The sequence below is a fragment of the Podarcis muralis genome, chromosome 17, assembly GCF_964188315.1.
Source record: "Podarcis muralis chromosome 17, rPodMur119.hap1.1, whole genome shotgun sequence".
NCBI classification, from domain to species: Eukaryota; Metazoa; Chordata; class Lepidosauria; order Squamata; family Lacertidae; genus Podarcis; species Podarcis muralis.
Window position 1 is genome coordinate 1,022,273 of NC_135671.1, and position 16,256 is coordinate 1,038,528.

Below are 16,256 nucleotides of genomic sequence, written 5' to 3' on the forward strand. Positions count from 1 at the left end.
AGTTGGGGAAAATTGAGGGTGTCTCTGTACAGAGGATGTAATTCAATGCTACTCAGGTTAGACCCATTGAAGTCAATGGGTATGATTAATTTAGGTTCCTTGATTTCAATTGGTCTACTCTCAGTAGGACTTAGTTGAATACCACCCACTGTATTTAATCCCTGGTTAATGCTGCCAAGGCAAAGCAGACAACACCAAAACAACCTCTGGTAATAAGATCAGTTTCTTATCTATGTCCTGCAAGGAGAAGGTGCATTGAACATTCAGCTAGTGTAACATACACCCTTTTCCTACTTCCCCCACCCCCCTACCCTTTATGCCCCAGTATTTTGGCTTCGACTTTGAAGGTACGGGAGGGAAAGCTTCGCCTTTCACTTTGAAGTCTGACCTTCATGCAAATGCTGCTGAACCCTGATAACTCCTGCTTTCACAACGAATACTTCAGCTGTCACTTTACTGTGGCTGATTCCTCCCTCTCCCTCTTTCCCTGTCCCCAAAAGACTGAGACAAGGCTGCGTCAAGAAAAGCTGAACAGGCAACAACTTGAAGGAGAGCTAAGTGAACACAGGGCCCTCATTGATGCTCTAACTGCTGAAGTCCTCCTGGCGAGAGAAGAAAATATTGCTATGCAGGTACTACCCAGAATCTATGTAACCTAGGCACGACCTGCAATTGGAATTTAATGCCAGCTTATATTCCCTTCGTTTGGTGCTGTGATGTGTTTCCAGACACCATGCTTTGAACGCATTGGCAGAGCAGCAAGGGGCTAAATGACTTTAGTAGCTGAACTTGAGCAAGAGATGGACTTGTACCCCTTGTCACCTTATCTCTACAGGGATTCAAGTCTGTATCCTCATGATACATTTGCTGTGTTCTCCTTGTTCACACCTAGTATTTTTGCTTCCGCTGTGAGGGCATATCTGACCTTTTGGTTCCAACTTCAGAATTCATGTGATAAACACTTTAGTAGCACTCAGTTATTGTTTATGTTATATGTCTATTGCATTAGTACAGTTGAGAGCAAATATGTGCTTGTGGGACTACTAGGGGTGTGGGCGGATGCTTGGAAATAACCCATTATGCTTCATGTTTGCCTGTTGCAAGTGAATCAGAATGGTGATTTTGGTCCATTTCTTGCTCCCTTTTTGTCTTCTAGAATAAGTTTCAGCACTACACGGTTGTAACAGATGAACAACTGACTTCACTCACACGTGCATTTAAAGGGCTTCCCATTACAGATTCTGGAGAACTTTCAGTCAGGAGTCCAGAGGCAGCTCAAGGTAAAAGTCTTCACCAGGGAAACCTCAATAATCTGAGTGACACGACAGTTTCAAAGAGTTTTAAAAAACAGCTGGACTGCTGCTTGATAGCTGTCTGATTTGTTCTGGTGGTGATTGGTTCTGAATGTGTAGGTACCTGCACATGGTGTTCATTGTGGTTTTTCAGGCCTTTGCCCAATACAGTGGAACCTTGTTCTCGAACTTAATCTGTTCGACTCCCGAAACCATTCGAAAACCAAGACGCGGCTTCCAATTGGCTGCAGGAGCTTCCTTCACCCTCAAGCGGAAGCTGCATTGGACATTTGGCTTCTGAAAAACATTCGAAAACTGGAACACTTACTTCCGGGTTTTCGGCGTTGGGGAGCCGATTTGTTTATCAGCTAAGCTGTTCACAAACCAAGGTTTGACTGTACTATATCAAACATGGAAGAGTAAATAGCTGTTACGGTCCTCATTCCAACACTGCACTAAGTAAAGTAAAGGTACCCCTGACCATTAGGTCCAGTCGTGACCGACTCTGGGGTTGTGGTGCTCATCTCGCTTCATTGGCCGAGGGAGCCAGCGTTTGTCTGCAGACAGCTTCCGGGTCATGTGGCCAGCATGACAAAGCTGCTTCTGGCAAACCAGAGCAGCACACGGAAACAGCGTTTACCTTCCCGCCGGAGCGATACCTATTTATCTACTTGCACTTTGATGTGCTTTCGAACTGCTAGGTTGGCAGGAGCAGGGACCGAGCAACGGGAGCTCACCCCATCGCGGGGATTCAAACTGCCAACCTTCTGATCGGCAAGCCCTAGGCTCTGTGGTTTAACCCACAGCGCCACCCGCATCCCCCAACACTGCAATACTTTCCCACTAAAATCCCTCCAGGCCGTTGTTGGTCTCTGAAGGTGATATTTGAAGTCAACAGCAATTCTGGGGGAAATGGCAGTCACTGTCCATTTTTCCTTTAAAATGAAAAGCATCAAGCACATTTTTAAAAAGCATGGTTAACATAACATTTAGTTGGCCCTAAGATTCACTGTTAGATTTGATTATCTGTTTCAAGTTTTCCTCTGTCTAATATAATACATTGCCCTCTTTATTCTCTCGTCAGAAAAATGCCTCTCAAACTACGTTGGGCCAAAGAGAAATACACAAGTGGATATTCCCAATAAAGCCCCAGTGTTTCCAAACCCTTTGGATAAAATGCATCCAACCCCAACTTTACCTGCTTGTTTATTCCAACCAGCTGTTTTGTTATCTCCACCACAACAGAAGAGCAGCCAGGCATTGCCTCCTCTTCAGAATGGTAAGAGGGTCATTTTGACTGCCTGACAGCTTCCTGACTTTGTTTCCGTAATCAACCCTCCATCAGTCACATTGTGGACAAGTCCTTTTATGTCTTCTAATCTAGTGTAGTATCTAGTCCTAAAAATATTGGTGACTGTGGCTATTGTTCAGTTATACAATGTGAGGTCTTTGGTCTCAAGCCTAGGAAACCCAATCTGAATTTATAGCAGGACACTCCAGCAAACCAGCAAGCAATTGCTACACCTTGTACTTTTCCTCTTTCTCAGCTGGTTGGAGGCACCTTGTTAAATTTTGCCACCTTGAGGACAGGAGAGTGCTTCACTTGGTAGCCCCATTGCTTAAGATAGATCTACTTCGAAGAAAACTAAGGGCCATCAGAGTTGTGGAAGAAGTTATTAATATCATATCATATGTATTAATATATATTCTTCCCATTCAGAAAATCGTCACAGCACAGATCTAATGAAACAATACCAGATATTTGGGCAAGATTGCTTTTAAATTGCAGGGCACAAGCATTTGAGTTTCACCTCACTTGAAGGTCAACTCTGTAGGTGCACATTTCCAGATAATAATCTGTGATCCTGAATACAAAATGAATGCACGCCCTGAAGTCTAAAAGGCCTCTAGGCCCATAGCATTGACATTAGATTGCTCTGAACATTTTGAACTGACTTGGGGGCAGGTATGTTTCTTTTGTATTCAGATATCCATCCTTGAGTGTTAAATTAAAAAACAAGAACTGACGCTCAAATTGGCATTATAACCAGCCTTCGTCTCTCTTTGGAACATAACATTTTCACTCCCATTTTTTATTAATCTAGGAATAGGATTTAATATAGTCGTACAGATTTATTTGGTCTCCTGTGTTGTCTTTCCCTAGACTCCACTGGGAGAGAATCAGAAGGAGAGCAAAAGACCTCTCTGTCGAACAAGCCACAGACGGTGGAAGAGGACGGCAGTTCGTTCACCCAGAAAGGTGCTGGTCCTTTGCAGAGTTCTGTACAGCCAGATGGCCAGCCATTAGTAAGTGCCTTCTCTGCGGTGCCAAGCCAAAGCCCTGACGGCTTTTCAGAGAGGCCTAATTCTGATGCGACCATGATGCTTACCCAGAGTGATGATCTGCAGGGACAAATAGCTGAGCTAACACTCCAGAACACTGTCATTAAGGCTCAGCTGAGCAAATTCAGGCATTGTCCTCAGGAGGCATGGGATATTTTGCAGCAGCCATTTTCGGCGCAGAATGGATCAGCGCTAGAGGGGCAGGTAAGAATGTAAGAGAGTGTTGGATCTTGACATTCTCAATAAACATTGATAATTTGAGATTATGCTTTGTGACTTGTGGAAAGGGAAGCTTGGGTGTGTATGCGCATACACACATGACTGTCAATTTTGCAAGAATTACAGTCATCAATCATCCATTCATGGCTGGTGACCCATGTACTGAGTTGCCACTGAACCTCTTGGGCTTGCCGATCAGAAGGTTGGCGGTTCGAATCCCCGCAACGGGGTGAGCTCCCGTTGCTCTGTCCCAGCTCCTGCCAACCTAGCAGTTTGAAAGCACGCCAGTGCAGGTAGATAAACAGGTACCGCTGTGGTGGGAAGGTAAATGGCATTTCCGTGCACTCTGGTTTCCATCACGGTGTTCCATTGCGCCAGAAGCAGTTTCGTCATGACCCAGAAAGCTGTGGACAAAGGCCGGCTCCCTCAGCCTGAAAGCGAGATGAGCACCGCAACCCCATAGTCGCCTTTGACTGGACTTAACCGTCCAGAGGTCTTTTACCTTTTTACCTTTTACCGAGTTTTCTGAAGCCTAAATAGTTATAGAATCATATGGCTGGATGGGCTGTTGGAGCTCATCTGGTCCAACCACCAGCTCAGCGCAGGGTCTTGAATACAGGATCTGCAATCATCCCTAATAGATCGCCGTCTATCCTCTGTTTAAATACCTCCTGCAAAGGAGAGCTCACCGCCTCCTCAAGGCAGCCTGCCACTATTGAACAGCTCTTACCAATAAAGCTTCTGTTCCTGCCTTCTAGAGCAACAGAGAACAAATCAGTTCAAATCATTAGTGTGATATTTTGATACCATGGTCATGTCTCCCCTTAATCTCTTCCTCAAGCAAACCATTCAGCACCATCCTGATTACCCTCCTGTGGGTTCATTGCCCTTATTTCAGTTCAGTGTCCTGATTTAAAAGGTGGTGCCTAGAGCTGGACATGGTATTTCAGCCAACTTGGAATAGAGTCTACAGTGGTACCTCTGGTTACAGATTTAATTCGTTTTGGGATGCCACGCACACCCCGAGAAATCCGTAACAAGAGGTGCCACTTCTGCGCGTGCGCTTTTGCATGTGCACGAACGGCAAAACCCGGAAGTATACACTTCTGGGTTTGCCGCGACCATAACCCAAAGATCCGTAACCTGGACGTTATGCAACACGAGGTATCACTGTATCTTCCTTTTTACTCCGGGAATGAGTGCAGTGCCAATGATAAAGTGTTTGTTCCCTCCACCCCCAAATCTTATATGTGATATTATTTTAACTTATTACCTCTCCTTCACCTTAACATCCAAGGGTGGGTTACAATTTAAAAAAATGTTTTAAACAACTTGCTGAATGTCATTACAGTGGTACCTCGGGTTAAGTACTTAATTCGTTCCGGAGGTCCGTACTTAACCTGAAACTGTTCTTAACCAGAAGCACCACTTTAGCTAATGGGGCCTCCTGCTGCTGCTGCGCCTCCGGAGCACGATTTCTGTTCTCATCCTGAACCAAAGTTCTTAACCTGAAGCTCTATTTCTGGGTTAGCGGAGTCTGTAACCTGAAGCATGTGTAACCTGAAGCATATGTAACCTGAGGTACTGCTGTACTCCATTCAATGACATACTTTTTGAATGCTATTTTGTATTCTATTTGAAAGCTGCTTAGCTTGGTATATGCGGAATTCTGTTAGCTCCCTTTTAAAACTCTACTCACAGGTCTCTTAAAAAATACTTTGAATAAGTTAGGATTGTGGGAACTCCATTGGTTGCTGTTCTCCAGCTAGAAATAATTATAGACTATTACATTTTGCTTCAAACCAGTGATCTATCATCTATCATGACCTACGTTTACTTCACCTTGTGCTGCCAGAATGCTTTTTTGTGATTGAAGACCACGTGAGGTGGCTAAAAGTAGATTGTAGGAAAAAAGGTTGCTGATAGCTGCTACTGTTGGGTAACTCAGATGCACCGAGTCTGCCAAGCAGCCAAATTCAGTAATGAAAAGTATGAAAATGACTTTTAACTACCCTCTTGAATACTCGTTTAGGGACATGGTGATGCCGTAAGCAGCTTGAAAGAATTACCAAGGAGCTTGGATGAACGAATAGCTGAACTGAACCGCCAGAGCGCAGAAGCACGCAGCAAACTGGTGCAGCTGACCAATCAGCAAACGTTACCAACATTCGTCTCTGTGTCTCCGCCAGTTTCACCAATTCCATCACCACCCGTAAATTTGCTTGGTATGTTACCCACTATTTAAAAGCTTTTCTTACATCAGTGTTGGCAATATGGGTTGGTGTATTCTGATGATGGCAGCTGTCTTCACTTGACAATCTTTTTCCCCCCTTATCTTTTTTTGAATTTTTGAAAACATTCTGTTTCTCTATTTAGTAATTGCTTGATGTACTTCCTCATTACTGGAACACCTGGACACCTAATAATTCACTAATCAGATACTGTCTTTTCTAGAAACCGGAAAGAGAAGAACAATTGAGGTGTCTGTTCCAGTTGCAGAAATTCTGGATAGTTCTAAAGAAAACAGTCCTTCTCCCACCAGTGTATCCAGTACAAAGAGGTCAGTTGCTTAGCTATTCTGTTTTTACAGGCAGGGTGGGTAGTATAAGCTTTTTTAAGGAATACAAAAAGGGATGCGGGTGGCGCTGTGGTCTAAACCACAGAGCCTAGGGCTTGCCAATCAGAAGGTCGGCGGTTCAAATCCCCGCGATGGGTTGAGCTCCCGTTGCTCGGTCCCAGCTCCTGCCAACCTAGCAGTTCGAAAGCACGTCAAAGTGCAAGTAGATAAATAGGTACAGCTCTGCCGGGAAGGTAAACGGCGTTTGCGTGCGCTGTTCTGGTTCGCCAGAAGCGGCTTAGTCCTGCTGGCCACATGCCCCGGAAGCTGTACGCCTGCTCCCTCGGCCAATAAAGCAAGATGAGCACCGCAACCCCAGAGTCGGTCACGACTGGACCTAATAGTCAGGGGTCCCTTTACTTTACCTAAGGAATACAGCTCAGGGAAGGGGAGCAGAATCTAGACAGCAGGCTAAATCCTGAGCTCTTCTTCCCTTCTGTATGAAGTGAGGTTTACCCCAAACTGCCTGGTGGGCCATTCTCAGCAGCCTGGTGGATCCAATTGGGTCCATGGGCCAGATGTTCTCCACCCCATGCTAACTTATAGTCTGAAGATGTGGCTGTGATTTCCAGTGAATCGTTACAGATTTTGGCTCTAGAAATAGAAGGTGCCTAGCAGACAGCTTTCTTCACTTGAAATGCCTTGATAAGCAAATACAGTCGTACCTCTTAAGTCGAACGCCTTGTGAGTCGAACATTTTGGCTCCCGAATGCCACAAACCCGGAAGTGAGTGTTCCAGTTTGTGAACGTTCTTTGGAACCTGAATGTCCGACGCAGGTTCCTGCAGCCAATCAGAAGCCACGCCTTGGTTTCTGAACATTTTGTAAGTCGACCAAGGTGCGACTTTACCTGTTTTTTTCTCTCAAATAATATCTGCCTCCTAATTAATGGAAAGTTAAATGTACATTAGAGCCTTGTTGAGGCACGTCAGAGGTCTGATGTGTTTCCATTAGCAGTCATCTATGGACTCAGATGGTTAAATACAAATGTATATTTCCATTCCTTTCTCACCTGTCTAGGTCTTAATTCATTTAGCTAGCCAATTCCGTCAACCTGCATGCCTTTTTACTGAGTGACAGAGAAGCAGTCAAGTAATACACAGGCTTAGTTAAAATACATGTGTGGGCGCGCGCACACACACACACACACGGAAAGTTATGGGGATGCCCCAGCCTCTGATTTCCCTAATTTTAGTCAATTCATGGGCCCCACTGGAGTCTTCTACAAAAAGTACCTGAGGGACCAGCCACCAAAGTAAGGAGGGCATAACCCTTTCTGGCCCTCCTACAATTCAAACACTTATATCAAATTATTTCTGAAATTTGAATGACTAAATCATCTACATCCTGGTTGTTGTTGTTGTTGTTGTTGTTAAGATTATGATTATTATAACAGGCATGGCCAAACTTGGCCCTCCAGATGTTTTGGGACTACAATTAACATCATCCTTGACCACTAGTCCTGTTAGCTAGGGATGATAGGAGTTGTAGTCTTAAAACATCTGGAGGGCCAAGTTTGGCCATGCCTGTTCGCAGCACCCAGACTCTAGGAGCTATATAATAGTTAAATTTAAGAGAAGACCATCTATGCCTACATGTTTATAATATAAAGATACAAGGCAATTAGGAAACAGGACAGTGCACTCAGCACCTGTAATTCTATACACTTCGTGTTTCCTAGCTCTCTATTATTTATGCCTACAGATCTGCAGATGTGTATAACCAGGTGTGCTTACCACTAAATACCTCACTGGGAAATGTACAGTTGACTTTTGACAGTCATAGAATAAAGGTAAGTCATTTTTAGACAGCCATACTTCCACCTTTTGGCAATGTTCAGGGTGAGTGTCAAGCCTTAGATAGTCTAAACAACCAGTAAGATTAAATCATATAAACAAGGAATATTTGGTGTTATGTTGGAGGAGATGCCAGGAAACTGGGACTTACGTTCGCATGTGGTGGGGGTGTAAATATGTACAGGGGGTTTGGCAAAGGGTGTTTAAGGAGAAAACAGAAATCACTGGGTTGAAACTGACCGAAAGTCCAGAGGTTACCAATTTACAATGAGGTGGAAGGTTTGCAGGCTAGGAAAGACTTGCTCACAAATTTATTGACAGCTGCATGAGTTATTATAGCTGGGAAGTGGAAGGGGCAAGCAGAATATAAAATGGAAGAATGGTATAAAGAGGTGTGGAATATAGCTATTAATGATAAATTAACATGTGCTATTAAGGCAAGACGGGGAATATGCAGGGGAAATTATTTTGAGGAGATATGGAAGCTATTTGTATAATTTGTACTGTTAAAACGGAAAGGGGTCAAACCATCACAAGAGGTGTTGAAAATTTGGAAGGTTGGATAGTTACAATGGAATGGTCTTGGGGTGGGGTGCACATTTTTATTTTTACATTATTATTACTTTGTTAAAATTAATAATAACAATAAGAAGAAGATAGTCAAAACAGAACCTCAAGATTGCAGAAGTAATATATATCTATATTTAAGGGGAGGCAGGAATAAGTGACAGTGCAAGGAATGTAACACTTCACTTTTTTTTCTCCATTCCTGTAGCCTAAAAAGCAAGGAGAAGATGGCTGGTTTGCCTTGTCAACCCATATTGGTTAGCCCCAAGCCCAGATGTTGTTTTAAAAGTGTTTTAACCCTTATAAAGTTCTAGAACAGGGGTGGCAACTCGTGAACCTCCAGATGTTGCATTGGCCATGACAGGAGTTGGGACGTCTGGGGCCGCCCCTGTTCTAGAGCCTTTTCTTCGAGGCCATGGACAAGGTCAGTCCTACTAGTTCTGCTCAGGTCTTTCCACATCTGTGGCTATGTACTTCTCATCCATATTAAGAGTTGAACACGGTCTTGGACTTGTGTCATGTGTGCAGTCTGGAGTACAGTAGGCACTTGAAACAAGCAGTGTTGCAAAGGCATCTATGTGCAGCAGAATTGTGCGGACAACTGCTTGTGTCATTCCTTTGACGTGAACCACAGAAGGATGGAGCTGCTCGCATAGACTACTTGCTGTGGCGCTGCCTCCATGCTATTGTGTTTCCACATTGCTGGCCTCAGCATCCATTGGAAACCAACATCCTGGATTTGTCCCTTGTTCTTTGATACTCATATCTGAAACATTTGGTATTGTATGAAAGAGGAAACTGTAATTAATTGATGTATGCAGTTAATATAAGAAGATCGAGGCAATGTTTTAACCCTGTTAATGCTGCTGAGCAAATACTTTCTGGAAGTAAAGCATTTTTTAAATGGTTGCAATAGTGATAGGCTTTATATCACGTAAAGCAAATCCCTGGACTGGAATGTATAACTTTTGGGGTCTAGTTAATTGTTTACTGTGCCCATACCTGTCTTCATTTGCCGGGCAAATTTATCCTGGCATTAAGTCTTATAGTCCATGTGCTGCTATTAAGAACTCGCCTATGCAAAGCCACAGAAGGCAGCTATTTCCTGTTCCATGCAGTGTCTTAAATTTTTATCCAAAAAGTGGTGCTGTTACTATTGGCTCTGCAGAAGAAATACAAGCGTAGTATTTGTCTGTTCCATTACTGCAGTGGGAAAATGTATTAAAGTTATTTTGAAGGATAGGATTTTACTGCGTTACTTTACATTTACATTTTGCTCTTCTGGTGCAAATGCAACAAAAACCTGTCAGAATAAAACTGTACTGTATTTAGCAACTGACAAAAGACACTGAGGGGAAGGGACCAGTTGTACTTCATGGAACAAGGTGTTCTGTAATCTAGGTGCAGCCGCTGAGGAGACCTCTCTCATCCCACTCAAACCTACCCTAGGTGGGATGCAGAAAAGGGACTCTCCTGAGCAGAATATACAGAAGGAAGTAGCCCCCAAGGTGTATCCTAAGCTATCACAAGCACTTTGAATCTTGCCTAAAAGCTGACTGGTATCCTTTCAAACCTCCATCCCCAACTCTGTGAAATGGTATAATCGCATTAATCTACATACAAATGTGGAAGGGCAATTTATAATGGCCATGTGAGTACTGTCCTCCTTCCATCAATAGGCATTAGTCCCTTGGTTCCCAACGGCTTGGGGTGCCTTTATGTTACTATCATTTCAGACAGCTGATTTGACAAGGTATGCCAGCACCATTGTAGCTGAACAAACCTGAAACAAAAAATAAACACGTGAATGTGAAAGTTTGACAGGTTCATTCGTGAATGGGAAAATCTGCTGTTGGGCAACACCGGAAGTTCCAGTCAGGACCCACAATAATTTAATAGCTGAGTTTGAAGAAGTATCCTGTCAGAGATGCTCAGATTTCATAGCAGGCTGCTTAGGAGGCTAACTAAAAGTGACAACTGTATTGAAACCTGATTTCCATTCTTCAAGTATATTAATAAGGAGGTGGGCATATTTCAGGTGGGCAAACTTCTTTTCAGGAAGATCTTCTGCATCTGAAGTTGTTAATAATTTTCACATGTGTAGTGGAGATAGATGTGTTACACCTTACCTTGTTGCAAGAAGACATATATTTATAATTCTCTTTTTCTCAATTGTTGGAAAATTTACTCTGATTAAAATTCAATAAAAACTATACTTTACAAATGGTACGTATGTATAAAAGACAGAATTATTTCCTGTACTTCATTCACTTTATTGTTCAGAGGTTTTGAAGGCTCTTTCTGTGCCTAAGAATACAGAATGTGAACTAGGCCATCTCATGTGATTTGTTGCCCTGTTTGAAGTATGCAGGTCAAGAAGCAGCATGAAAACAGCCAAATTTCCATAGACATTTTTACTGTCCTATTGTCTAGTCTAGTTTTCCTCTTCTTTCTGCTGCATCCGAGAACCGTGCAAAGCTGAAGAATTCATCTGTTAAAAGCAGTAAGGGCTTCTCTTTGCAAGTAGCTTGCGACCAGCTAACATTCTAATAGTGATTGTACATATTATGGTATTTCCTCTCTGGAAAAAAAGAAGAAAAAAAGGAAGTGTTGTGCAAGCTATGCCTCAAACGGTGCAATCCTATAAATATATCTATGCAGAAGCAAGTCCCATTGAGTTCAATGGGGCTTACTCCCAAGTAAGTGAATATAAAATTGTAGCCAGCATTAGATTTTGACTACTCCACCGAAGAATGAAATGCTGTACTGCAAGCAAACTGAGTTTTAAGGATCTAAGTATTTGGGTAGAAGGTGTTCGCTAACACGATCCAGAAGGAAGGCTGGCATGCATTAAGAAGCGCAATATAAAGGAAACCCAAAATAAATTCATATTCTGACAAGTTTGTCAATAATATTAATAATAATTTATTTATACCCTGCCCATCTGGCTGGGTTTCCCCAGCCATTCTGAGTGGCTCCCATCATGATCGTAGTAGTAATAAAGTGATAAAACATCAAACATTAAAAACTTCCCTAAACAGGGCTGCCTTCAGATGTCTTCTAAAAGATTGTTGTTTATTTCCTTGACGTCTGATGAGAGGGCGTTTCAAAAGGTGGCTGTCACTACTGAGAAGGCCCTCTGCCTGGTTCCCTGTAGCTTCACTTCTCGCAGTGAAGGAACCGCCAGAAGTCCTTCTCGGTGGTGGCACCCGCTCTGTGGAACGCCCTCCCATCCGATGTCAAGGAAATAAACAACTATCTGACTTCCAGAAGACATCTGAAGGCAGCCCTGTCAAACCCGCTCAGAGTATGAAGCCCAGGTCTCCAGTTATCCTGCACCTTTCCCGTTAGATCAAGAGGCCTTCATTTGTCCTGGAGAGGGCAGGTGTGACAGGAGCGTGTCCTTTCTTGACCACAGGTCTGATGTCATGTTGCATCAGACCTTCAAGGTCCAAGGGGAGAGCAGCAGACAGCAGCAGATCACTTACTTGGGACTTTGTGGATGGATCGAACAGGCCTGTTGAGCACGTCGTCTTCTTCAATATGGCAAGTGTAGATCTCGTGGAGCAATACAGGGTAGTGCAGGACGGATACCACCCTGTGGGACCCATCCTGCTTCTCTTCCAGGATGTCTGATTTGGCGTAGCTGGAAATGTCCTCTTCCCTTCGGTTCCGCCAAGTCACCTTTGGCATGTGATACCAGCCTGCGGAGATGCACTTGGCCACAAGTGTGTCGTTGACGGTGCTGAACTGCACCTGTGGCTCTTCAGCATCTAATTGTTATGGAAGGAAAAACAAAACAATTAGTGACTTAGCTAATTGCAGCTTGGTTAGTAATTGTTCTGGGGTCTCTGAAGAAAGAGGCAATTTTGGAAAGAAAAAAATCTTGGTAGAACGACTATTTCCTTAAGATTAACATACAGAAAACCAGCTCCATGACCCTATCCTAATCTTAAATACCAAGTTTCTGAAGGAGAAAAATAAGAGAACTTACACAAGTCTAGATTGTGGGAGGGGATAAATTTTAACAGATTTTATTCAGGCATATGCCATTTTATAAAACTCATCCTGAAACTGCCTCATTCACTCTTATGGCCCATTTCTACTCAGCATCTATATTCACGATCTTATCCCCCTGTTCTTTTGTGGATGGCCAGGGTTGCGGGTTTTTTTTGGTGACCTATCCCCAATTCATCTCCTTTTATCCCTTACTCTACCCAATCCACATTCGTCCCATTCTTTTGTCCTCTTTCCTCACACAGCCACCCAACATACCACCATTGTAAAATATTTAAATGGTGGCTATACCCAGCCCATGTGTGGCTGCTATTGACTGCTTCCAAGTGATGGAGAAGTCTGCTAACCAAAGGCCACAGTGTACTGGATTTCCTCAAACCTGGAGTCAGCACTCTCTGTGATAATAGGGATATCAGACGTACACACCTTCCTATTTTCACCTGTGCAATATTCAAGTGCATTTAAATGTTCTTACCTTGCACGAGGAGCTTCACTTTCCTTTGCCCCCTGCCCTGTGAATTGTATGCCTTACATATGTATATTGCCTCATCAGAAAACTGGACTTGCTCCAACATGAGTGCCAGGCTGCCATCGGCAATCTCCTCCTCATCTACCCAGACTCTCCCCTCATATAGTGAATTCCGCTCCTCCATCTGTTCCTGGTTGTTGCTAAAGCTGTATATCAGCTTTGGGTAAAACTGGTAAAAGTCGTGGAGCCCAACAAAAAATTTGTAAAATTCTTTATCTTCCACTTCATGTTCTTCCTTAATATCTTCTCTCTCCCACGTAAATGTCAAGCCATCGATGCCATCCACAAAGGAGAACTGGCAGGGCAGAGAAATATTGTCGAAGGGACGTACTTTGAATTCCATCATTTTTGCATCTATGGAATGGAACGGTTAGTACTCTGCTAGCTCAACTGCTCTGCTGATGAAATCAATCAATCAATCAATCAATCAATCAATAAAGCCACTGGTTTCTTGATCAATCATCTACCTTTCGGCGTTGTTCTAAGAATTACATCAACATAACATGTGAAGTATTCTGAGTATTTAACACACACGAAAACACCCTATATGAATGCTAAATCTTGTTATTGTCCCTAGTCCTGTAACTAAACCCTTCCCGTCCTAATTTAGCCCTCCTGTTTTCTGAACAGTGAACCAAAAGAACATGCTGCCCATTTAACCAAACTCATTTTCCCACTTGCACTCAAGCTTAGAATGAGTAACACATTGTTCTCCCAACATTTGCTCTCTTGCCTTTGTTGACTTAAATTACTAGAAGTTTTCTTTAAGGATGTAAGTGCTTTACATTCACTAGTATTTTAGCTAGCAGAATTGTGGTGAGTTGTTTTTTTTAATCGTTCTTTTTAAATAAACATTTTACCATGATGCTGTAGTCTTGTCAAAGTTCCATGCTCGGGGTAGATATATTTCTTGGTGTGTGCCGTAATTGTGGTTAAGTGAGATTCGTTTAAAAAAATTAAATACTTAAATGGCAAAAGGCTAGAAACTGTTATAACCCAAGAAAGACACTTGCAGCTCTCAGAAGCTTGAAAGCGCATAAATGTGAAGTTTCAACTCCTCTCCAAAAAGGAACCTTTCATTCCACACTGACCACAGACATTCCACTTGCCTTCCTGACATTTTGAGCCACTTACCAACGTGATACATCAGCAACAACGTGAGCAGGAAGGGAGAGATGAGGTTCACAAGGGAAGCCATCCTTCCACAAAGCGAGAGATGCAGAGCTTTGGATCAGACTTCCTGCGCCCCCTGCCAAGCTCCAGGGCTCCACGCAGCCGGGTGCCACCTCCTGCCACCGAAGAACGACTTCTCAGCCAGCGACTGCTCCTAACAACTGCATCACTGAGCTTCTTTGCCTCTGTGCTCATCCAGCACCATGTGTCTTAATTCCAGGAGGAGAAGTAATGAGCTTGCAGTACACATCACAGGAGCAGAACACAGATGGAGGAGTCCCCCCCCCCCATTTCAGTTCATGCACATTCTTACATTGATTACTTTGGTCTAGCTCTGTTGGCCTTTAAAACAGGTAAGGAGTGGTGTCTCCTTGGTTTTCTTGCCCATTTGTCCTGAAAAGAGTATCCCTGAGCACATGGTAAGGTAAAGGTAAAGGGACCCCTGACCATTAGGTCCAGTCGTGACCAACTCTGGGGTTGTGGCGCTCATCTCGCTTTATTGGCCGAGGGAGCTGGCGTACAGCTTCCGGGTCATGTGGCCAGCAGGACTAAGCCACTTCTGGTGAACCAGAGCAGCGCACAGAAACGCTGTTCACCTTCCCGCCAGAGCGGTACCTATTGATCTACTTGCACTTTGACATGCTTTCGAACTGCTAGGTTGGCAAGAGCAGGGACTGAGCAACGGGAACTCACCCCTTCGCAGGGATTTGAACCGCCGACCTTCTGATCGGCAAGTCCTTTATTGGCCGAGGGAGCCGGTGTACAGCTTCCAGGTCATGTGGCCAGCATAACTAAGCCGCTTCTGGCGAACCAGAGCAGCGCACGGAAACGCCATTTACCTTCCCACTGGAGCGGTACCTATTTATCTACTTGCACTTCGACGTGCTTTCGAACTGCTAGGTTGGCAGGAGCAGGGACCGAGCAACGGGAGCTCACCCCATCGTGGGGATTTGAACCGCCGACCTTCTGATCGGCAAGTCCTAGGCTCTGTGGTTTAACCCACAGTGCCACCCATGTCCCACATGGTAATAATATGGTAGTAATAATAATAATAATAAGAATGGTAATAATAAGAATGGTAATAATAATAGTAATAGTAATAATAATAATAATAATAGTTGTTGTTGTTGTTGTTTATTTATACCCCCCCCATCTGGCTGGGTTTCCCCAGCCACTCTGGGTGGCTCCCAAAATAATATTAAAAACAGAACAAAACATCAAACATTAAAAACTTCCCTAAACAGGGCTGCCTTAAGATGTCTTCTGAAAGTCAGATAGTTGTTTATTTCCTTGACATCTGATGGGCGGGCATTCCACAGGGCGGGCACCACCACCGAGAAGGCCCTCTGCCTGGTTCCCAATGCAAATTAACTATTAGGTTTGCTGTGGGTGGGGGCAATTTCCCACCCACCCCCATCTTTCTGGTCAGTTGGCAACAATATGTTAACTGTGCCCTGTGGTGCAAGCAGACATAAGGAAGATAAAAGGTAAAGGTACCCCTGCCCGTAGGGGCCAGTCTTGACAGACTCTAGGGTTGTGCGCCCATCTCACTCAAGAGGCCGGGGGCCAGCGCTGTCCGAAGACACTTCCGGGTCACGTGGCCAGCGTGACAAGCTGCATCTGGCGAGCCAGAGCCACACACGGAAACGCCGTTTACCTTCCCGCTGGTAAGCGGTCCCTATTTATCTACTTGCACCCGGGGGT

The 16,256-nt window shown here is 43.9% G+C and overlaps 3 protein-coding genes across 3 annotated transcripts in view; 2 read left to right on the forward strand and 1 right to left on the reverse strand.

Moving 5' to 3' along the window:
- The window catches only part of SPICE1 (spindle and centriole associated protein 1), a 24,869-nt gene extending 13,807 nt beyond the window's left edge, over nucleotides 1-11,062 (forward strand). The window contains exons 10-17 of the mRNA XM_077920951.1: nucleotides 501-632; nucleotides 1,157-1,280; nucleotides 2,377-2,571; nucleotides 3,457-3,839; nucleotides 5,887-6,079; nucleotides 6,309-6,414; nucleotides 8,175-8,262; nucleotides 9,042-11,062. Coding sequence (XP_077777077.1) covers nucleotides 501-632; nucleotides 1,157-1,280; nucleotides 2,377-2,571; nucleotides 3,457-3,839; nucleotides 5,887-6,079; nucleotides 6,309-6,414; nucleotides 8,175-8,262; nucleotides 9,042-9,095 — 1,275 coding nt within the window. The 3' untranslated portion in view covers nucleotides 9,096-11,062. The remainder of the gene's footprint in view (nucleotides 1-500; nucleotides 633-1,156; nucleotides 1,281-2,376; nucleotides 2,572-3,456; nucleotides 3,840-5,886; nucleotides 6,080-6,308; nucleotides 6,415-8,174; nucleotides 8,263-9,041) is intronic.
- Nucleotides 1-16,256, forward strand: part of LOC144325956 (synaptonemal complex central element protein 3-like) — a 258,614-nt gene that overhangs the window by 85,370 nt on the left and 156,988 nt on the right. The window lies entirely within an intron of this gene.
- On the reverse strand, nucleotides 11,043-14,940 carry LOC114587620 (V-set domain-containing T-cell activation inhibitor 1-like). Its single transcript, XM_028712114.2, has 4 exons — nucleotides 14,514-14,940; nucleotides 13,326-13,733; nucleotides 12,322-12,606; nucleotides 11,043-11,414 (listed from the first exon to the last, which is right to left on the reverse strand). Exons 1-4 carry the CDS (start codon nucleotides 14,575-14,577, stop codon nucleotides 11,380-11,382), a joined length of 792 nt encoding a protein of 263 aa, XP_028567947.2. The 5' UTR covers nucleotides 14,578-14,940; the 3' UTR covers nucleotides 11,043-11,379.